This window comes from Bactrocera dorsalis, chromosome 1 (genome assembly GCF_023373825.1).
Source record: "Bactrocera dorsalis isolate Fly_Bdor chromosome 1, ASM2337382v1, whole genome shotgun sequence".
Classification (NCBI taxonomy): domain Eukaryota; kingdom Metazoa; phylum Arthropoda; class Insecta; order Diptera; family Tephritidae; genus Bactrocera; species Bactrocera dorsalis.
The window spans coordinates 71,189,542-71,213,726 of NC_064303.1; the positions used below are offsets into that span (position 1 = coordinate 71,189,542).

A 24,185-nucleotide genomic window follows, 5' to 3' on the forward strand; every position below is an offset into this window, starting at 1 on the left:
AGAACTCGCATAGGCAACATCATTCTCTGTTTCACTGCTTTTCAATAGGAGCCAGTCTACCTTCTAAGAGGCTGAGACGTTCATGTAAGATATGATGACAAACCGCAAATACTACCCACCAACCGAAATCAAAACATATACTCATAATACAACATCCCATACAACCTAAGCAGATTCAGCAAAATTATTTTTTTCGATTTTCCTGGGTACAACCAGTGGTTTTCACGTGCTCCTTTAGGCGACAACAAATTGCAGTGGAAATAACACCTAAAAATTAAAATAAAAATGGTTAAATAAAATCTAATAAATATTGTGAATAAAAGAAAATAATGTTCGAATTTTTGTTTTATTTATAACCAGAAAAATATAATCCAAGAAGTGTTTAAACAAACAAGAAATCTTCATTAGAGTATTGAACCCAATTGATTTTGTTGCAGTGTGCAGGCTTGCTCATCGATTATAAAGTTCGTGGTGCAGTTTCCAAACCTTATTAGATGTTTTTTTCTGAAATGGAGAAAGTTAATTGTAATTAAAATTATACATATATGTATGTATATTCAAGACACATTTTTTATCAAATATATATTTGACTTAATCGTTAAGACAACAGACATAGCCGAATAATTGGTTAAAATTTTGCAATAGAGATTCAAAGAATTGAAGTTCGCCACTGTTTATAATTTAATCAAAAACAGCTTATGGAATGGCCTAGTTTGAGTTATACCAATCATGCGCCTTTTCAAGGTTTCGTGATGTATCTATTCAACTTATCTTATTTGTATTTTGCCATAAACCATTGCGGTATCTTCGCTATCATTGCAAACATTAATTTGGCGTAATCGGACCACTACCACGCCCACCATGTCATGAACCAAAAACGTATAAAGCATATTAACTAATTATGATATAAAACCCTGGTTTGGATCAAGGGATGGCAGCAGCAGGAGCAAAAGATTTCAAAATGGTGGGCATGGCCTCGCCTCTTTTAAGTTTAATATACATATCTTCTTAACCACTAAAGCTACAACAACCAAATTCGCCTACCGCAAATATTACAAGCACTGCTACTGACTCTCCCCCATATAATGGTACTGTTAAACACCACAAAAAGAGTGAAAAATCCATAACTAAATACGTAATAAACATTAAATTTACCCACGAAATCGTATGACAGGGTTTTAAAGAAGCCGTGAGCAAAATTGACGAATGGGGGTGCCACCGCTCACTTTAAGGTGAAATCTCATATCTCGGGTCCCGCCCGACCGATATTGTATGAGACATTCTGCTGGTATATGTTACAGTGTAAAAATGGATTAAATCAGACAGACAGCAGCATTAATCAGATCAAAATTTGTAGGTGACAGACGGCAGCTATGCGAGTATGAAACTCTCGTAAACAGCCGATTGCCATTTTTATAATATTTTCAATGAAAATGGATAGAAGAAAAACGTTGCGATGGTTGGCCGACCAATTTTTATAAAACCATTTTTTATTGCAAAAACATATGAACATGATATTTTTAAAACTACATCATAACATAACACAACGCAACATAAAACTTCTTGTTTTATTATTGAAAATTTGAAAAACGGCTGTCAGTGTTGCTTGTTTTTCATTCACAATAGAAAAAATTGGCTATTTTTAAGAATGTTGCCAAAGAAAATGCAGCTTACTCTCTAAAACTTGGAGGATTAAATGGCAGTTAGCAACGGAGTTATCTTCACTTACTCCTGATTTAATCCCGATCAATGCAGTTAATCCGGATTAACGCTGCCGTCTGTCAATACTATTACAGTGCATAAATCAAGAATCAATTAATACATATGTCGGAATAAAACTTCGCACGAAGAGTTGCTTTGAGGGCGCACCTCAAAGCTTGTGATTAAAAATTACTTGAACCGAACCAAAATTGTTCAAGCCCCTAGGTACTGAATACGTGGATTCAGTGCTTATAGTTGACGTTTTATCGAAAATATGTAATGAAAGATAGCAGTAAAATGATTGGAGAAAATTGGTTAGGTGCGTTGAAAAGTGTGAATTAGTTACCGCCAATAACAATACTGTGTAAAATTCATAAAAGAGCATTTCGGTAATACCAATGCTACCTAACAAGAGACCAACGGCGATGTTAAGTTTACGGATTAAGTGATAGTCACTGTTACCACGTTTATTCGCCATAAGAAAGCGACCGTTTTAAAACTTGGCTATAATACTATTACTATTTTTCAATAAATTCAGCAGGAGAAGAGTTTATAGCGTAAAATGTCTGTCGAAATATTTAATTCGGAGGAAGTGAAGTTTGCCGATTTTAAAATATATTGTGTTTTACATAAATAATATGCTACAAATTCTATTATCTTAGTTTGCAAGTATTTTATTTTAAAATGTGAAGAAAATATTAAGATTATATGGTAACGCTCATTCAATGCCACTATGAGCGAAACAGTTTATTTCCAATTATCTTCCCATGAACTCTCATATGTGTATAAACCAGCCACGCCCAAGCTTTCTTTGTTTGTTATCATATGTTCAGCTCTACATTTTACCGGCGCACCAATCGGAAAAAAGTACGTATAGCAAAGTAATGGGACGTCTATTTTTTCTAAACTACATATTGTTTAAATGAAAATTAGTAACAACATACTACTGTTACTGTTACTACTGATATTTTTAAAATCTTTATTTATTCTTGCAAATCCATTTCATCTGCTTCAGAGTAATTTCCTCCCTCTGCAATACACTTATGCCAACGAATTTTCCAGTCGTCATAGCACTTGGCAAAATCCTCCTTCGTGTTGGCAGTCAGAGCCTTCTTCGATTCAGCTTTTATATCCTTAATTGAGTCAAAACGATGTCCTCGGAGTGGCCTTTTGAGTTTGCTGAAAAGCCAGAAGTCACACGGGGCCAAATCAGGCCCCCAAAAACCAAGAGTTTTCGGCCCACATCTTGAGGGGAATAGCTTCGCCTAAATAGCGCATAACGCTCAAATAATATTCCTTGTTGAAAGTTTGACCCGGAGGAAGGATTTAATAATGCACCACACCACGATTGGCTAAATGAGCTTCAGTCTCCTGCCCCACACAAAACATAACCAACACCGAACACCTAACCACAACAATAATCCCGCATTAAAATATACATACGTCACTAGCACGCTTCTTTCACCACACTCATCTCTACACCACCTACAATCCACATCACACATAACGACATTATCACTACATTTTTCACCTCAACCAAAAGGGAGCAAAAGGGGCGGAGAAACAAGTTCGTCTTCACTTCTTTTTGCGATCCGCTTACGACCAGCCGTGCGATTAACCCCGAGTGCTAACTTTTAATATTGCGCCAACCCCAACTTTTATAATTCGAGTACATTTCATATTTCGGTTATACCTAAAATTCAGCGAAATACCGTTGAAGAATTCTGAAAGTTAATTGTAAAATCCAAAAAAAACGTTTTAATAAAATATATTTGTGAGTTCTTTTGGCGGAATTGTGTGTTGCCTTTTTTTTATATACAAGTTTCCGAAAGGTGAGTGCGAGGCAATTAAACGAAAAGAACATGGTCCTTCGAGCCAACAGAATGGCACTATAGGAAAAAAAAAAAAAATCAAATTTAAAAATAAAACAAAAAAAAAAAAAAGGGAAAACCCAAATTAAAAATTTTAAAACATAAAAAGTGCAGTGACACTAAAACATATAAAAAGCTAAATAAAAAGAATAAAACTAAATTAAAGTGAAGTAAAACGGAGTGCTGTGACAAAAAGAAGATAAAAAGAAATATTAACATATACACATACAGAAACTAAGTCCATTTTTAAAACAATAACATGTACTCGCACATATATATATGAATATATAAAAAAATTAAGTTTTTAAACAAATTACATAAAAAGTAACAAATAAAATCAAACGAGCGCGCCGCGTTATAAAAATCTAACAGAATACATAATTCGGGCGCGATCGGCCAAAAAACATTAATTCAACAAAATAACAACACACACCAGGAAAACCGGAACACACAGCGGCGGGACAACAGGACAGAAAAACCGGCGCACAGGCGCGGGAGAACCGGAGCATACAGGGCATAGCGCTGCTCCAAAATCTTACTTTCCCCCAAAACCCCTTGAGGCGTGATAAAGTAAGTGTATCGTTTTCATTTATATTTATTATATGTATGTACATATGTATGATAACAAACGGATTTATATTTAAGATAATCCGTTTGAACGGCACAAACGGCGCAAATTTTAATTATATATATCATCTATATATATAAAACAGTAACAAAAAAAAAACTTTTATTTGCCTATTTGCTTACCCCTGTGTTACGAACACACGTAAGAAACTAATCAAACAACAATTTAATTTCAAGTATTCACTTGCAAGATTTTCCGCAATACTCCTTCTGTTCCTCAAAACAGCAAGCAGTATATCAAAAATAAATAAGCAAAAGGCCAATAAAAAGACAAGAAGAGAAAGAAAAGTAATAATCAATTCGAACATACATACATACATATTAACTAAAAACGACTCCCTATTATACGAGTATTATACGAAGTTAAAAATTTTAATAACATATTTGTAAAAAGAGGTGAACACTTGTGCATGGTGAACTCTCTTTTGATTCGTGTCGCGCAATAACAAGAGACCGCAAAAACAATACGATCATTATATACAAGTAAATATACTTGAATATATACATATGCACCATAGGGGAGTATTAAATATAAAATAATCAAATTTGAATATTTGCAATAATTATCAGGCATTTATCGATATTTACTAATATATAAGCGGTCCGGTACAACAACAAATATATACATATACTTACATTGGCAAATATTTCCTTTTGTCTTCGCTGCATACTTTTTATTATATTATAGCGCATACATACAGGCCAGGCACATATACAAAGAGTATTGACGCCTGTAACTACGAAAGTGAATACGAGGGCATACGAATAAGTCCTCAAACAACAACAAAAAAAATATATATATATATATATATACATATATAAATATATGAAGCGATTACTTAATTGCAAAACTTAAATAAAACTTTTTATGTCGAGTGGTTAATTTAAAACTTTTATTTATTTCGTTTCTCAACTTGGTTATAGGAATTGGTTAAGTTTCGCGAGTCGTTGAAACACGTGTGTGCTTAGCAAGCGCAAAAGAAAGAAGAAGGATATCTTCTGTATGCATTACAGACAAAGCGGGCGCTGACACGAAGGACAGTGGAAACGTCAGTAATAAAGGAAATTCGTGAGGGCTGCATTTTGGTAATGTGGTTGCCACCACATATATACACATATATATACACAAATACATATATGTATTATACAATATATTAAAATTTATACGAGGGCATACGAAAAAGTCCGCAACCAAAACCAAAAAAAAAAAAAATAGTATATATATACATATATACATACATATATATATATATACTTACATATTATACAATATATCAATTTTATCATACGAGGGCGTTCGAATAGTCCGAAAACAAAGTATATATACACATACATATATATATATATATACACATATAAACTATACAATAATTTATCATATTATTGCCTCAACATTTCTAAAAAACTGCGTAACACGACATACGCATATTTTAATACAAAAAATCGTAAATTCGGAAATAAAAACTCTTATTTGCGTAGAAGAGTTTTCGGGTTTTTTATATACATACATCTGAATTTATACTAGAAATCAAAAATCAAAATATTGACAATTTCTGGACACGTCTCCAATCTGCATATGACGCGATAGTAGAAACTGACGACTCAGATCTACCCGAAAATTTCAAATCCTCGGCTTAGGCCAAATATGAAAATTGCCTTGACCAATATGAAGAGACAAAAGCCATGATCTCCGATCAGTTGAAATTAATTAAAGCAATTGCACCTACTCCACAACCGAGAGTAAAGCTGCCACAAATTCAAAGCCAAGAGGCGAGTTCAGGCATTCACCTTAAAGTGCCAGCATGCGATACAGAAACATTTCACGGAGGTTATGAACAATGGCCGTCCTTCCGGGACATGTTTACGGCCGTGTACATAAACCATCCTAAATTATCTCAAGCGCAAAAATTGTATCACCTCAGATACAAAACCAAAGGTCAAGCAGGCGTAATAGTCAAACAGTTCGCATTAAATGACTACAATTTCAATTTGGCTTGGGAAGCTCTAAAAGAACGATACGAGAATGAAAGAATATTGGTCGACCAACAAGTCACCATATTAATGAACTTACCAAAAATTCAGAAAGAAACAAGTGAGGAGTTTATAAAACTTCAATCCACTGTTTCAAATTGTTTGTCGGTTCTATCGACACAGAATATTCCCACAGACAATTGGGACCCCATACTGGTAAACATATGCTCCGCGGCATTACCGGAAAAATCTTTGCTTCTGTGGGAGCAATCGCTCTCATCACGAAGAAAATGCCCAACGTGGCAACAGATGAAAGATTTCTTAACTACCCAATACGAAATTGCGGAAAGGGTAGATAAAAAGACGGTCAGAACCAAAAACGTTCAACACGACCTAAATCGAAGTTTCATTAGAGCTAGTAACAACAACAGTTTAAACAGAAGCTTTTTTAAAAATCAATCGTTCACATCTGAACAAAATAAATTAACGTCATGCGAACTGTGTAAAGGAGGGCACAAGCTAAAATCTTGCGAAAAGTTTAAAAAACTTAATATAAATGAAAGGAACAACGTTGTCAGATCGAAAAGACTCTGTACAAACTGTTTGTCCCACTCACACTATCTCAATAATTGCGAAAGCAAATTCAACTGCGTATATTGCCACAAAAGGCACCATTCTATGCTGCACTTAAATAACTTTCCCAACACACCTCAAAGTAGCGCTTTCTCAAAAAGAGCCACGGGTTTAGTTGCAACCGCAACTCCCGAAACACAAAATCCCGAATTTTGCGAAGAGACACCATGCTGCTCAAAGGCATTAAAAACTCAAACGCTACACAGCGATAATCATAGTAGAGTACTACTACCCACAGCAGTTGTCTCCATCGAACATCGAGGAGAACTGTTCAAACTAAGAGCCTTAATAGACCAAGGGTCCCAACGATCCTTTATAGCGTCTAAGGCCCAAAATAAATTAAAATTGCCAACAAAACATGCCAACTATGAAATTACGGGAATGGGCGGAAGAGTAGTACAAAACTCTAACAAAATATGCCCCATTACCCTAATTTCCCCCCAAGCGGATAAGCGCATTCAAGCAAATGCTATTGTCTTACCGCAACTAACAAACACGCTTCCAAGCTATCAAATAAGTAGCAAGCATTGGGATAAGATTTCTCATCTGACTCTAGCAGATCCTAACTGCAACACCCCCGCTCAAATAGACCTTCTATTAGGCAGCGATCTCATATCGCAAATTATACTAGAAGGTGTTGAAAAAATTTCTAAAACACTACTGGCGCAAAATACCATTTTCGGATGGGTCCTAAGTGGACTAGTTGCGGAACCAGTCACAGCAATGACAACTCAAGTTGAGGAAATCTCAAATGAGTACCTCAATTCACAATTGAGAAAGTTTTGGGAGTTAGAAGAACTCCCCCCCATTTCAATTACAACACCAGAAGATCAGTATTGTGAAGACTTTTACAAAGCCACAACTACTCGATCAGATAATGGTCGGTATGTCGTACGACTACCACTAAAACAACAATTTCCAGACACACTCGCCTTAGGTCACTCTCGCACCTCTGCAATACAGCAGTTTTTAAGTGTGGAAAAAAATCTACTTAGAAAAGGTGAGCTCAAACATGATTATGATGGGGTCTTAGAAGAATACCTCCATTTAGACCACATGGAGGAAGTAAGCCCATGTGAAAAAATCATAAGAGGCAAATATTACTCTTTCTACTTGCCACATCATGCAGTAGTAAAGCCTGACAAAAAAAAACAACAAAAGTCAGAGTTGTCTTCAATGCCTCCAGAACCACTAGCTCGGGGAATTCCCTAAATGACATTCTATTTACGGGACCCACACTCCAACCAGATCTAATGCTCCTCATATTGAACTGGCGTATATACAAATACGTATTCAATGGGGATGTCGAAAAAATGTATCGACAAATAAATGTTCATAAAGATGATCAAGATTTCCAACGGATTGTTTTCCGAAAATCTGCCAATAGTCGCGCGACTTTAAATTGAAAACAGTTACCTTTGGCGTAAACTGTGCCCCATATCTAGCCATCCGTACACTCCACGAACTGGCAGAAGACACAAAGTCAGAATTTCCTCTGGCAACAAAAGTCTTATAAACGCAAACGTATGTAGACGATATCTTGTCTGGAAGCCACAGCCTCTCACAAGCATACGAGTCCTTATCACAAGTGATAAAAGCCCTCAACACCGCAGGGTTTCCCCTAAAAAAGATCACAGCTAATCACCCAAATATCTTGAAGAACATACCAAACGACAATTTGTTGGATGCTAATTTCCTTATATTCGAAAAGGAAAGTACAACAAAAACACTGGGCATCCAATGGAATGCGATATCGGACCAGTTTTCATACACGACTGAGTCCATATCCGCATTATCCGCCAATACAAAACGCCAAATTCTCTCCTCGGTGGCAAAACTTTTCGACCCCACAGGATGGCTTTCGCCAATTATGATACAAGCGAAAATCCTGATTCAAGAATTATGGCTAGACGGAACCGACTGGGACGAACTAGTGAAACCTCTTCGCTTAGAAAGATGGTCCCAGTTCGCTAATAATCTGACCGACATTTCGCTGATACAAATTCCACGGTAGGTAAACTATTCCCCTGAATACAAAGTGGATCTACATGGCTTCTGCGACGCCTCTGAAAAGGCATATTGTGCCACTATATATGTGCGCACACAAAGCGATATTGCAACTACAAGCCACCTACTAGTGGCAAAAGCAAAAGTTGCGCCTCTAAAAACCATAAGTCTACCACGACTTGAACTTTGTGGCGCTCTGCTACTAGCAAAGCTAGTTTCCATGTTGCAGACCTACTTAAACATGGCACAATACAAATTATATCTATGGTCTGATTCCGAAATAGTGCTAGCCTGGTTAGAAAAACCACCACACGCGTGGAAGACTTATATTTCTAATAGAACGGCGCAAATACTTGACCTAGTAGGATCAGCCACTTGGCGACACGTTGCCAGTGCTGACAATCCTGCTGATCTAGGTACAAGAGGGTCCAAAACCCTGCATCTCGCCACCACCACCCTATGGTGGAATGGCCCCCGGTGGTTAACAGAATCTCCCGATTCCTGGCCACAATCGCCAAGGCGCAACATAATTGCCCCCGAAAGTCGAAAAATCGACACCTACCACACAATATTGGATGATAATGACATCCTTGAACGATTTTCATCGTTCCCCCGAGCACTCAGAGTAGTCGCCTATATTCTCAAATTCACAGAGCGACTCAAACTTAAGGTAAAGGGAGCAACTTGCCCCCAATGCTGTACATTGACGCACCAAGACTTACAAAAAGCAAAGGTCGCTCTTATCGCATCAACCCAAGCGCGCTACTTCAGCCGCGACCTGGGGTTGCTAAGAGAATCGAAGCCAATTGACAAAAAGAGCTCACTCTTAGTACTAAACCCATTTATAGACACGAAAGGTCTGCTTCGTGCAAACGGCCGGCTTGCTAATGCCAGCCTTACATATAACGAACGCCACCCCATAATCATACCTGAGAAGTCTCCATTTGCCACATTATTCCTGAAATACATCCACATATTAATGCTACACGCCGAACATCGCCTCATGCAACATATGGTACGACAAGAGTATTACATCCCACGTCTGAAGCCCCAAATCAAGAAATGCATTTTCATGTGCAAGATCTGCACTATGCATAAGCAAAAAATGCGAACGCAGATTATGGCAGCACTTCCACCTGAACGCTGCAATTTCCCTCTGCCCTTCACCACCACAGGTGTCGATTTTGCTGGGCCTTTTCAAATAAAGGCGTCCATGCTAAGATCTCCCACTCTCATGAAGGGCTATGTGGCTGTCTTTGTATGTTTCACGACAAAGGCAGTCCACCTTGAGCTATGCACTAATCTGACGACAGAGGCTTTTCTCGCGGCATTTGCTCGCTTCGTCGCTCGACGTGGCTTCCCATCCAAAATCATGAGCGATAATGGCAAAACATTCATTGGAGCTCAACGAGCCACAGATAAACAGTTCGTGGATTTCTTTAAACAAGTATCACCTGACAACGTACAAAAGTACGCCCCGCAAGGTATCAATTGGCAATTTATACCCCCAAGCGCTCCTCATATGGGTGGTTTGTGGGAATCAGCTGTAAAGAGCTTCAAATCTCACTTCAAGAAGATAGCTGGCAGCTACAAATTTAATTATGAAGAATTCACTACTTTATTAACTAAAGTCGAAGCCGTTCTAAACTCACGGCCCCTCACGGTTCTCTCGCAAGATTCCTCCGATTTAACAGCCCTAACTCCAGGGCATTTTCTAAAAGGAGCACCCATTCTGGCCACACCTGAGCCGTCGAGTGGAGTCGCTATCCTTACTAAATAGATGGGAAAGAATTAAAATTCTCCATCATAATTTCAGTCGCCGATGGAAAGAAGACTATATCAAGGCGCCACAAGAGGTACCGATGGAAAAATACAGAAAATGCGCCAAAGATTGGAGATTGTGTCCTGATTCAGGACGAGTGTCTCCCCCCTACCGAATGGCGGCTCGGCCGCATAGAGAAGCTTTACCAAGGCTCCGACGGTCATATTCGCATAGTCGATCTCCGTACTCAATCCGGGAAGTTAACAAGACCGCTCGTGAAACTATGCTTTTTACCGACAGCCGATAACATCGAAACGTAAACGAAAAAACCCTCGAATAAACCCGTTATAATAAATATTTTAAAATAACAAACAAAACAATATAATGGTCAATCAACTTGACGCTCCACTTCTGCCACAACGTGGCAGCCATACCTATATCCACTTCATGCAACAAATTTACAATTAAAATAACACTCTTCCATACAAATAAACATGGATGCAGACATGCCACTCGCTCCGAAGCCAGCCATTCGCTCGACTATCCACGTGCCACGCCAAGTGGCAGCTCCAGTTACGGCAGCCCCAGTTGCGGCTGGCCCAGTCGCAGCTCCCCGAACCACCACATCAACGAGTCCTCCGGGAAACAGAGCACTGCCGTCAACGCCCATATCAGCAGCAGAGCCGCAGCGCATCAGGTGCCCAATATGCCGTCGACCGCACCGGTTGATGCACTGCGCCATTTTTAAAGGTTTGCCACCACAGCAAAGGCTGCGCGTCGTCCAGGCACACGGCCACTGCCTCAATTGTCTGGCACCTACCCACACTACCCAGGAGTGCACCTCGGGAAACGTGTGCCAGATATGTATGTGGCCTCACCACACCATGCTGCACCGAACCACCAGACCCGACATCGGTCAACAATCTGGTAGCCGTCATCGTGGTGCAGTACGACAACAGCCAATAAGCCGGAAGGAACGATCGCGCCGACAGCCAACCACATCATCCACCCGTATCCAGCGGCAACAGAATGGGACGTCGACACGACGCCAGCAACAAACGCCCCGTCCGCGCCGCACCTCAGGCCTAAGCAACGTTGTAGCCACGCTCCAGCAGTTGCAACGACTTCTACGCTGAAATATTCGCCTAGGGGGGCCGGGATGGCTAAATGAGCTTCAGTCTCCTGCCCCACACAACACATAACCAACACCGAACACCTAACCACAACAATAATCCCGCATTAAAATATACATACGTCACTAGCTTCTTTCACCACACTCATCTTTACACCACCTACAATCCACATCACACATAACGACATTATCACTACATTTTTCACCTCAACCAAAAGGGGCGGAGAAACAAGTTCATCTTCACTTCTTTTTGCGATCCGCTAACGACCAGCCGTGCGATTAACCCCGAGTGCTAACTTTTAATATTGCGCCAACCTCAACTTTTATAATTCGAGTAAATTTCATATTTCGGTTATACATAAAATTCAGCGAAATACCGTTGGAGAATTTTGAAAGTTAATTGTAAAATCCAAAAAAAGTTTTAATAAAATACATTTGTGAGTTCTTTTGGCGGAATTGTGTGTTGCCCTTTTTTTTATATACAAGTTTCCGAAAGGTGAGTGCGAGACAATTAATCGAATCGAAGAAAACTGTCAACATGCCCTTGATTTTTGAGCTACTTTGACGTGTTTTTTTTTTTTCGGTTTAATCTCGCCTTTAGCACGATATTCGCTTGATTGATCGGTTGTTTCAGGATCATAAGCAGAGGTCCAAGTCTCATCTTCAGTTATGATGTAGTTTATTATGTTTTGATAGTCAGAAACCATTGTTTCACAGATAATAATTTCCTTTTGAGATTTGACTCTTCTCCAGCTCAATTCTTCTTTAAAAATCGTCTGCACCGATCCGAATGATATGCCCAAACTATCAGCAATATCTCTAATAGTTAATCGACGATATTCAAGCACCCTTTCTTTGACTTGTTTGACGTGATGTTTATCAATCGATGTTTTTGGCCGATTTGACACCACATTTTTTTCAACACTCTCACGACCGGCTTTAAACTTGTTATACGACTTGTAAACACTTTTAGAAGACAGAATGTGATCCTCAAAGGCTTTTCCTCAACGTTTCTGCAAGCGAAATTTCATTCCGTTTATTGAGTAATTGACCACTGAACAGTTCACACGTGTTTATTACTTGTCCTTGTTTTCTTTCATTCGCTTCGCTCTCAACGGTATTGTTGTCACATTTTATTACGAAAATTCACGATCTATAAAGAATATGTTTCGAGCGCCTCGCTTATGGTTAACGTCATCCATCTTGAAACCCAGTATTCCTTATTGGATTATATTTACCGAATGGCGATATCAAGCGCGCAATGGAGAGAATATAGCAGCCGTAGCTGAGGGTGTAGACGAAGGCCGTGAAGAGTCGATTCGGCACCGTTCGCAGCAACTCGGACGTATGGAACGACTTTTATGTCGAGATCTTAAATTGAAACTATACAAAATACAGCTTGTACAAGAACTGAAGCCGCTCGTCCTTACCAAGCGACAGCGCTTCTCTCTACGGGATCTTGAAAAGCTTCAAGTAGATCCGACGTGCTATAACTATTTGACGCCTGAAATTGAAGCGACATTTGGTTTAAACATTTAGTTTAAACAAGGCGACGCTACTTCCCACACATTGCATCAATCGATGAATTTATTGAGAAAATAAATTCGGTTAGTAAATAATTTCACGTTCACGTTGCCGGTCGATTGGACACCAAGATCGTGTGATATCACACAATTGGCCTTTTTTCTGTGGAATATATAAAGTGTGAAGTCTGTGCGGGCAATCCCTCTTCGATTCAAGCAAAATATCCGAAAAGTGGACTCAACGGATGGATCATCTGAGACGTCACCGCGGCAACATTTGATAAAGATAATCTTCAAAAAATAAATATGAAATAATGTTCTTTCGAATTATACTAAATATTTCCTGTTAAATTAAAAATTAGTGAACCTCGAAATGGATCACTCTTTACTTGGGGACTTAATGTTTTTGATGAGACTCACCACACTTTAACAAGAGGGGTAAAACCATCCCCTTTTTGTACAAAATAACAATCTACATACATGTTCTTAATGATAAATCACTTACACATTTTGAACGCGTTGCACTCAAACACACATTGATTTAAGCATTTACAGTACTTTTCGGATATAAGCCTCCCGGTTAAAAGATTTCCCCGCTTATAAGGAAATAAAAGCAGGTCACAAAAAATTGCACATAAGCAATATACAGAAAAATCCCCGGTTAATGTGTTCCCCGTTTAAAAGGTTTACCCGCTTATAACATTGAAAATGTGCGAGCCCTTTAAAGAAATACGTACAAAAATCCCCGGATATAAAAAAGAAAAATCTGGCTACACTTATTTGATTTTTTTCTTTTTTTGCGGTATGGCAATCTGTAAAAACATATGTTTGTTGATTAATGGCGGCAAATGTAAAATTTTTGGCAAAAGTGTAAGTGAAATAATTTTTAAGTTTGCAAAATTTAGTAGCGTTTATTTTTTTACAGGATGGCTGGTAACAAAAGAAAGACGCTTTCCATAAAGGAGAAACTTAAAGTTATCGCTGAAAGTAAAACCATATCAAAACCTGAACTGTGTTCCAAATATGGGTGCTCTTCAAGTACACTAAATAAAATTTTAAGAAACGCAGGCGAAATTGCTAACAAATCGTCCACGCGCAAATTGTCTGCAAAAAGAATGAGGCAAGGTAAAGAAGCCCAGGTGGAGCAGGCGTTAATGATATGGTTTAATCAACTGAGATCCTCTGGAGCAGTAATCTCTTCAAACTTAATGCTGGAAAAAGCCAAGCAGCTTGCAGTGAAGCTAAAAAAAGATTTTACGCCAACGCAAGGATGGCTCTGGCGATTACAGAAGCGCAATGGCATTCAGTTAAGAAATATTCACGGCGAAGAACGCTCCACTGATAAGGAAAATGCAGAAATATTTCTGAGCACAACTCTTCCACATATTATAGCGAACTATGATCAGGTGAATATTTTCAATGCAGACGAAAGTGCCTTGTTCTTTAAAGCATTGCCGCAAAAAACGCTTACACATAAGGGACAAACAGTGAAAGGGTTCAAGACCTCTAAGGACCGGCTAACGCTTCTTTTTATTTGCAATGCCACGGGAGAATTTAAGGAAGTCATTGTCATTGGAAAGTCAAAGAGTCCGCGATGCTTTAAAAATAAAGTTTTGCCATTAAAGTATTACTCTAACAAGAAAGCGTGGATGACGCAGGAGATTTGGGGTAAAGTTTTAAATAAGTTGGATACACAAATGAGAGAACAGAATCGAAAAATTGTTCTGCTGGTTGACAATGCGGCTTGTCATAAGATTTCTGACACTTTGACAAACATTAACCTTCAGTTTTTGCCACCAAATACAACTGCAATAACTCAGCCTCTGGATCAAGGAATTATCCACTGTTTTAAGGCGTACTATAGGCAAAGTATTATTCGGAAACAGGTTGCTGCAATTGAACGCGGACAAACAGTGGCTGAATTTGAAAAATCACTCAATATATTTCAAGTTATTCATATGATTAAACATAGCTTTTGGATGGTGAAACCTGAATCAATTCAAAACTGTTTCAAAAAGGTACGTTCGTTAAAATTTCACAATTTTTGCTTATTATATTCATTAATTTTTTTTTATTATTTTTTTGATAGGCAAAATTTATAACTACACCCACTGATCAGCAATTTGAAGATACAAGTGCTGAAGTAGAAAAAATCGTTAAGAGCCTGGCAGGTGCAAATACACAAAGCTCATTTGAAACATATATTGTATGTGATGACGACATTGTGTGCTATGGCAATTGGACTGATGAGGAAATTGTCAGTTCCATTGTTGATACAGAAGCAGATCCACTGCAAATTGATAACGACGGGTCTGAAGATGAAGAGGAGACTGAGGAAGTGTTAAAAACAGCGTCACTTGCAGAAGTTCTGCATTGTATTCACAGCCTCAGAGCCCACTTCCTGCCAAAAAATAAATACATTGCTGAAATAGAAAGCATGGAAGGAGACATTCTCCATAATGAGATGTCTTTCCAAACTAAAATAACAAATTGGTTTTTTAAACGTAATTTTTAAGACTTCTTTTTTCAAAATAATGTAATTTTTTAAGACTTCGTTCTGTGCAAAATTTTTTCAAGCATGGTCGACAAAGATCTCATTTGCTCCTTACATTTTTATGTTTTGTTTTTTACATGAATATTACTTTTGTTTTTTTCTTTTCACTATGTAGTGATGAATACATACACATGTATGTATACTAAAGTACTTTTAAAAAGTATCTAATAAATATTTACATATTCGTAGCTTAAAAAAGTAGTTGTTTCATATGTGCATTTTTATATAAGCTTCAAAAGGTACATAAAGCGGGACTTTCATATAAGCCCCAAAAGTGCTTTTAACCGGGGTTTTCATATAAGACTTCCCCGGATAAAGTGTTCCAATTTTGAGCATTTCGCTCGGCTCTTATATCCGAAAAATACTGTATAAGCCACTTCTATCACGGCCACTTGGAAAACTTTCGATGAACCATACAGAGCGATCATCTCCCCATTTCCATATCGCTATTTGTACAGTATTTAGAGACAAAATATAAACTGCCAACGTAGGTATAACCTTAAACTACCTCTTTGGGCGTCCTACAAAAGTCAGTAAAGAGACAATTCCACTCTTTAACTTTTAACTTTGAGTATTTGAACTTCTTCGGTATACCCTAAGAAAGGATTTAAATACCGCAATGGGCCATTTCTCGTGAGGCCCTAAAATGTATACATATGTTGAATACATTTTACATCAAGTATACAAAGTAAGGCGTGATGCAACTCTTGGGGTGAAAGTGTTGATGATTCAATAAGGTTTGCACTATGTCGAACGCTGTTGGTGTAGTTACTCCGCTGATTGATGATTTCCAAAATGTAATTGGAGCTAACAATTGAATTGAATGCTGATTTATCTGCCTTTCGACCACGTCTATGACGATATCAATGCAACTTGCCCTTAGCCATTTATTTGATTTTTCGTATAGAAACCCCGGTCCAGTATATTGAATCAACAAGCTCCTCTACGATTCATCCTCTAGACGCAACATCCGCCGGGTTACAATGAGTTGGTAAATGTGGAAAGTGTTGCAGAATGTATCTTCAGCCAATGGGAAACTATTTGTTAGTTTGTCCAAAAACAAATAATAAAAAGATTTATGAGAAATTGGTGGTTAGATTTTTGCTAATAAAGAAAATTTCTACATAATTTTGGTAATCGATTGCTTTTTGATGGGAGCAACTCTGGACTTAGCAGTGAGTAAGCGAATAGTAGTAGTATCACATTTGTTGATAACACGAGTATACATTATATTGCGCAGCCATGACAACATGAAAAAACCACTCTGGCGCTACGACATCGGTCCGAACAACACGTTTCCTTTGGCGAATGTTTACCTTGTACGAGTATCTTTAAATTACAAATAAAATAAAATATTGGGTTGTCAAAAAAGTCTTGCGGTATTTTCGCTAATTGGCGGTGAAAGCGCGTAGTTCTAGTCGCATCGGGTCATGCTATACCTTTTTGGAAGGCTCATTTTCAAACGTGCAATACGTGTTGATTGTCGTTTCTTTTAAGTCGTTCGTGAGTTATAGCGTCGCAAACATGGAGCAAAATAAAGAGAAAATACGGGATATTTTACAGTACTACTACGATAAAAGCAAAAATGCATCTCAAGCCGCCAATAAAATTTGTGCAGTTTATCGACCCAAAACAGTTTCCATTTCCACCGCACAACGATGGTTTCAACGTTTTCGTTCTGGTGTAGAGGTGGTCGAAGATGCGCCACGCTCCGGAAGGCCTGTCGTCGAAAATTGCGATAAAATCGCTGAATTGGTCGAAAGAGACCGGCATAGTACCAGCCGTAGCATCGGTCAAGAGCTGGGCATGAGTCATAAAAAATGCATTTCAATTTCAATAAAAAAAAAATTCAATAAAATTACCGCAAGACTTTTTTGACAACCCAATATTTTGTACCCTATTTTTGAGGCGAAAGTTTCCCGTTTTTTGCGAACATTTTGTTCAGAATTGGAGCATTTTTATACTCTTGTTGTGAGGAAATAAATAAATAAATCATAAATTAGAAAGTGAAATCAACCACTAAATTGAAAACGGGTCTTTTTATACCCTGAACAGGGTATATGAAGTTTGTCACGAAGTTTGTAACACCCAGAAGGAAGCGTCGGAGATCCTATAATACTACATATGTTCGGACCGACATTGAAAACATTTTGGAAACACATTTTTTAAGATATCGTTTTGAAATTTTGCAAAAGTCATTTTCTCTTCAAGAAGCTGCTCATTTGTCGGAATGGCCGATATCGGACTACTATAACATATAGCTGCCATACAAACTGAACGATCGGAATCAAGTTTTTGTACGGGCAACTTTCACATTTGACAAAATATATTCACGAAATTTGGTATAGATTATTTTTTAAGCCAACGATATAATCTCCAAAAAAATTGAAAATTATTGAAAAAGAACATTACAAAAAATACATTAGAAAGTGACCGAAAACTGAACTAAAAAAGATAATAATACTCGTAATTAAATGTAATATGGTGTGGCAAAACATAAAATCAAGTTTGGTGAAAAAACAAAATACGTTCAGTGCTGTGGCCCGAATTTATATATTACAATACAACAAAGTACACATGTGAAAATAAATTAATATTTACATATTCAAGATAGAAACATCATTACAAAGTGCATGTTATAAAAACAAACGGGCGAATTTATTCATATACTCATGAATGGTTAAAAAAATATGTATTTACTTTTGCAGAATAAGATCTTTATTCTAGAAATTCACATACTTAAATGAACATGTTTTCGTATTATCCTATGGGTTATATATTATTCGTTAAGTTGATAACATACTCATGTTTTGTGGCTTAGGTCTGTGTATGCATGTCTTGCATTCGGGTATTGTGTGGTATGAGTTCAAAGTCTTGTGTTTGATACTCTTGTTTATTTGACTAGGACAGATCTGGCTTTATCAGCGTTTCTCATATACTTGTGTATAAGTGTCGTTGATACTGGTATTAACTCTTCTCTCTCTTATAAAAAAAAATAAATAAAATGCCCTCACTTTGATAATGTAAAGGTGGCTGTGAGTTGTTGAAGTTTGTGGAGTTTCTTTCTTTCTTGAGTAACTTGTCGTAGTTTGATTAATTTGTGTAGTGTCCAAATTATCAGGATTATAATTCCAAAGGTTGTGATTGTGTAGCATAAAGTTTGGATCGGGTGATCCTCAATTGGAATGAGTAGTTTATGTAGCTTTCGGATATTCGTAAACTTAGTTTTTTCATTGGAGTTGATTACTTCATCAATTGTTATGGTGCCTTCATGTTGGATTAACTGCTTTATTGTATCCTCTATGTTTGTGTACTTTCGTCCATTTACATATTTTAATGGTGTCATTAAACTGGATCAAGTTTACTCCTGAGATAGTTTCGTTATTAATTTCATATTTTCCATCTAATATTATATTACATTGAGCTATATATTTGTCTAATATATGTATATTTGCCATGTAGATAGCTTAACGATGTTATTTTAAATAATTTACATGTTTGCGTTATTAAAGGATATTTATAAATGATTACATATGTATCCTTAACTCTAATTACATTTATTGGGGAGTATTCCATTACATTTAAAACTGGAATATCTAACTTTTCGTTTTTTATTATTTGTTTTATATCATTTAAATTTAAAGATTTAGACAAGTAATTTCCTGTCTTTACAGAATTTATAGTCTCGAATAGGGTTTCTAATTCCTTTAAAGTTTCTGATATGACCAGGCTTGTTGAGATTGATTGAGTATCAACCTTTGAGACTAATTGTTCAAAGTGTGAGTTAATGACTCTTTGTTGATTATTATTTTCTATTATTTCATTTAAATGTGTTTTTATTTCAATAAGATCGCCATGATCTGGAGTCCCAGTTATAATTTTTATTATAGTCCCTAAAATGTTTATTGATCTTTTTTGTATTGAGTGTGAAATAGTTTGTTCAATTAAATCTGAGATTATATTCTCGTTTATGATATCCTACTGTGTCCTGCCAAATGATCTATATTCTATCTGTTTATATTTTTCCATTATTGTCGTTAAATTAAATAAATGGTATAAATATTCGGTATCTTCCTATAGGTATGTGTCGCCAGTTTCGGTGAAGATAATTTTTTTTTTTTAGATTGCTCACTGTGTATGCTTTTATGTTTATTATTAAATTCAATAGGAGTGTTACGAATGTTATCTTTATGTAAGACATGTTGTCTTCCTCCTCTCTCTACTAAAACTGTGTCCTCACGGTTTTCTATAACTATGTATTTTAAATATTTTTGTTCCGTTTTTGTACGTAGTTTTGACAGTGCGTAAATTATTTGTTTTGCTTCATAAATTGTTTGTGTTCTTTTTTTATTATGATATTCTAAAACTTTGTCTTTGTTTTTTTTTTCAATCAATTGTTTTATTTCCGGATAATTCTTCCTATTGAAAAATACTTCCACTGATTTTTGTTTTGTCACCGAGTGTATTGTCCTATTATACTCGTATGCTGCGTTAAATATTTCCGCAACTGGATCGGTGTTATTTTGTTTAGCTAATGTTCCTGCGATTTCTATCAGTGTGTTATGTCAGCGTTCAACTGAACCGTTTGATGTCGAATGAGCTGTTGGCGTACGATTATGTGTTATATGTAGTCGTCGGTATAGTGACATACAAGTTATCGATGTGAATAAACTCTCATTGTCGGTTTGTAGGTTTCTACAATATGGGTATGTAAGTGTGAGAATTTCTTCTAGTTTGTCTACGGTGTTGACTTTATCTGCTATTTCTCTCATTAATAAATATTTTGAGTACCTATACATACTTGTTATAAAGGGTGATTTTTTAAGAGCTTGATAACTTTTTTTTAAAAAAAAAACGCATAAAATTTGCAAAATCTCATCGGTTCTTTATTTGAAACGTTAGATTGGTTCATGACATTTACTTTTTGAAGATAATTTCATTTAAATGTTGACCGCGGCTGCGTCTTAGGTGGTCCATTCGGAAAGTCCAATTTTGGGCAACTTTTTCGAGCATTTCGGCCGGAATAGCCCGAATTTCTTCGGAAATGTTGTCTTCCAAAGCTGGAATAGTTGCTGGCTTATTTCTGTAGACTTTAGACTTGACGTAGCCCCACAAAAAATAGTCTAAAGGCGTTAAATCGCATGATCTTGGTGGCCAACTTACGGGTCCATTTCTTGAGATGAATTGTTGTCCGAAGTTTTCCCTCAAAATGGCCATAGAATCGCGAGCTGTGTGGCATGTAGCGCCATCTTGTTGAAACCACATGTCAACCAAGTTCAGTTCTTCCATTTTTGGCAACAAAAAGTTTGTTAGCATCGAACGATAGCGATCGCCATTCACCGTAACGTTGCGTCCAACAGCATCTTTGAAAAAATACGGTCCAATGATTCCACCAGCGTACAAACCACACCAAACAGTGCATTTTTCGGGATGCATGGGCAGTTCTTGAACGGCTTCTGGTTGCTCTTCACCCCAAATGCGGCAATTTTGCTTATTTACGTAGCCATTCAACCAGAAATGAGCCTCATCGCTGAACAAAATTTGTCGCGAAACACATTTCGAACCGAACACTGATTTTGGTAATAAAATTCAATGATTTGCAAGCGTTGCTCGTTAGTAAGTCTATTCATGATGAAATGTCAAAGCATACTGAGCATCTTTCTCTTTGACACCATGTCTGAAATCCCACGTGATCTGTCAAATACTAATGCATGAAAATCCTAACCTCAAAAAAATCACCCGTTATATATATTCTATTCCCTATGTGGAATATATCCATTTTTATAGATTCCCCTGGTAGATTTGGTGCTGGTGTTCTCCCTATCAGTTGTTTTGTTGGTCTACGTTCGTATTTTTGTTCATAACAGTTTCGTGCAAAGTTTTTGTTTTGTTTCGCCATATCGGGCCAAAAATATTGTTGTCTAATTTCCATCGCGTTATTTTTCTCATTTCTATGCGCTCGATTATGTGTATTTGTTATAATTTCCAATTGCTTGTTTTTGTCTGTTTGTAGTTTAGAAACTGTTTATTTAGTAGTGATTTTATTGTGAATAGTTTTTGTTCATCGATTTTAATCGCGTTATTGAAATTAGGTGTACAAATTTCTTTTAAGGTTTTTGTTAGATAGTCAGTGTTTTGATATTCCATAATATGTCTGTGATACTTTGGAAAAGTCGTTTGTGTTTCTTTTTTATTTGGTTTAGTTTTCTTTAATATGATTTGATTCTTAAATGATTTTATCGTTTGTTTTGCATATGTATAGTTTTCGTTTGGTGAACTACGTGTCGAGTGCATCGATTCTATTGTTGAAGTGTTAATTTTTTGTCTTGATAATGCATCTGCTACTACGTTTTGATTTCCTGGTTTGTATACTATTCTTGCTCCAGATTCTTGTATAAAATGTTTCCATCTTTTTTGTTTTATATTTGAATTTTTGTCCGAAATAGAAAATATCAGTGCCTGGTGATCAGTGTGTATAGTTAAATCTGCTATACCGTAAATATAATTCCCAAGTTTTCCTAAAGCCCATACTATTGCTAATAATTCTTTTTCCATTGTACAATAATTTTCTTCTGTTTTTGTTAATGTTTTTGATATAAAAAATATAGGTTTCTTTTCTTGTGTTAAAACTCCTCCTATGGCGAAATTACTCACATCAGTAGTTAAGTCAAAAGGTTTTGAGAAATCTGGTTGAAATAGTTCAACTTGTTCTTTTAATTTTGTTTTAATTATTTGTATAGCTTTTATAGCTTCTTTATCTAATTTAATTTCTTTCTTAGCTGACATTTTTTTTACTTGTTATAGCATTTTCTCCTTGTAGATGTATGGTTAGTGGTTTTGTTATTTTGCTATATCCTTGTATAAATTTCCTATAATATCCCGCCATACCTAAAAATGACCTTAATTCTTTCAGGGTTTGAAATATCGGATACTTGTCTAATGTTTCTACTTTCTTTGGATCTACTGTTATCCTATTATGTGTTATTATATGTCCTAAATATTCGACTTAATTTTTAAAGAAGTGTGATTTTTCATCAGAGATTTTCATATTTGCTTTATGTAATGCGCTTACTATTATTTGGGTGTGTTTAATATGTTCTTCAGGTGTCGAAGAATATATTAACACGTCGTCGATATATTTATACAAACGCAAATTTATTTATATATTCTAGTAGAATATCATCAACACATCTTTGAAATGTCGAGTGTGCATTTCTTAATCCGAAGGGCATTCGTATGAATTCATATTTTGCTCCATTTATGGAATATGCTGTTTTTTCCTATCTTCTTTTTTATCGTAATTTGGTGAAATCTTGCTTCTAGATCTATCGTGGAAAAATATTTAGCTTTATCTAACGATTGTATTGTCATGTTTATATCCGGAATAGGATATCTATCTGTTATAGTTTTTGAATTTAATTTTTGAATATCTATCACTAATCTTTTCTTGGGTTTTCCATTTTCATCTATACTCTTTTTTGGTACTGTCCAAACTAGTGAGTTATAAGGACTTCTACTAGGTTGTATTATATTATTCTTTATTAATTTTTTTATTTCTAATTGACAAAATCGTTATCTGCATACGGATATTGGTATTGTTTCGTCCAAACAGGTCATTACTTTATGTCCTAATGGTTGCTTCTATCGTTGTGGTAAATGGTAACTTTTCTGTTTTATTATTTCTCCTAATTATTTCGCTAATCTCCTCGTCATAATCTTTATTATCATTTGTGTAATTTACTTTTTGATTTTTGTTTTTATTTGTATATTTTAATTGTAGTGACGTGAAATCTATTTTTGCATTTAATTTTTTCAATCCACAAAATCCTATTATCATATCAAAATCTTTAGTATCTTCTAGTTCAAAAAATGGTAAATCATGGCTTAACAGATGTATTATTTTTTTACTAGTCATGATGGAATATCCATGCATTGATTTTTTCCATACAGGATCTATTGATACACTCTTACCTATTCTGCATTTTTTTGATATGTAGTTGTTTGTAGCGCCTGAGTCGATCATGATACTAACATCTTGTTGTGTCGGACCATCCTTGAGTGTAAGGCAAGGTAGTCCATCCTTTAGCCTAAAAAAGTACTCGATGTATCGTCAGCTTCTTCCATGTGTCTGAAGGTTTGTTCTGGCTGAGGTTCAGGTTGTTGGTGTGTATTGATCCTTTGTATCTTTTGCGGAACGATGTTTCTGTTAGAGTAATTTTTTTTGTACCCACTGTTTCTTTGACGTTCGTCCTTGAGTGTAAGGCAAGGTAGTCCATCCTTTAGCCTAAAAAAGTACTCGATGTATCGTCAGCTTCTTCCATGTGTCTGAAGGTTTGTTCTGGCTGAGGTTCAGGTTGTTGGTGTGTATTGATCCTTTGTATCTTTTGTGGAACGATGTTTCTGT

General features: G+C 36.5%; 2 protein-coding genes across 9 annotated transcripts in view; one reads left to right on the forward strand and one right to left on the reverse strand.

Moving 5' to 3' along the window:
- Nucleotides 1-327: 327 nt before the first annotated feature.
- The window catches only part of LOC105222100 (electroneutral sodium bicarbonate exchanger 1), a 762,556-nt gene continuing 738,698 nt past the window's right edge, over nucleotides 328-24,185 (reverse strand). For all 8 annotated transcript variants that reach the window (XM_049462397.1, XM_049462395.1, XM_049462403.1 and 5 more), the window contains one exon: nucleotides 328-504. In XM_049462397.1, the coding sequence (XP_049318354.1) occupies nucleotides 405-504 (100 nt within the window). In that variant the 3' untranslated portion in view covers nucleotides 328-404. The remainder of the gene's footprint in view (nucleotides 505-24,185) is intronic.
- Nucleotides 13,800-15,880, forward strand: LOC125780357 (tigger transposable element-derived protein 6-like). The gene is made up of 3 exons (XM_049462637.1): nucleotides 13,800-14,097; nucleotides 14,153-15,245; nucleotides 15,317-15,880. Exons 1-3 carry the CDS (start codon nucleotides 14,066-14,068, stop codon nucleotides 15,740-15,742), a joined length of 1,551 nt encoding a protein of 516 aa, XP_049318594.1. The 5' UTR covers nucleotides 13,800-14,065; the 3' UTR covers nucleotides 15,743-15,880.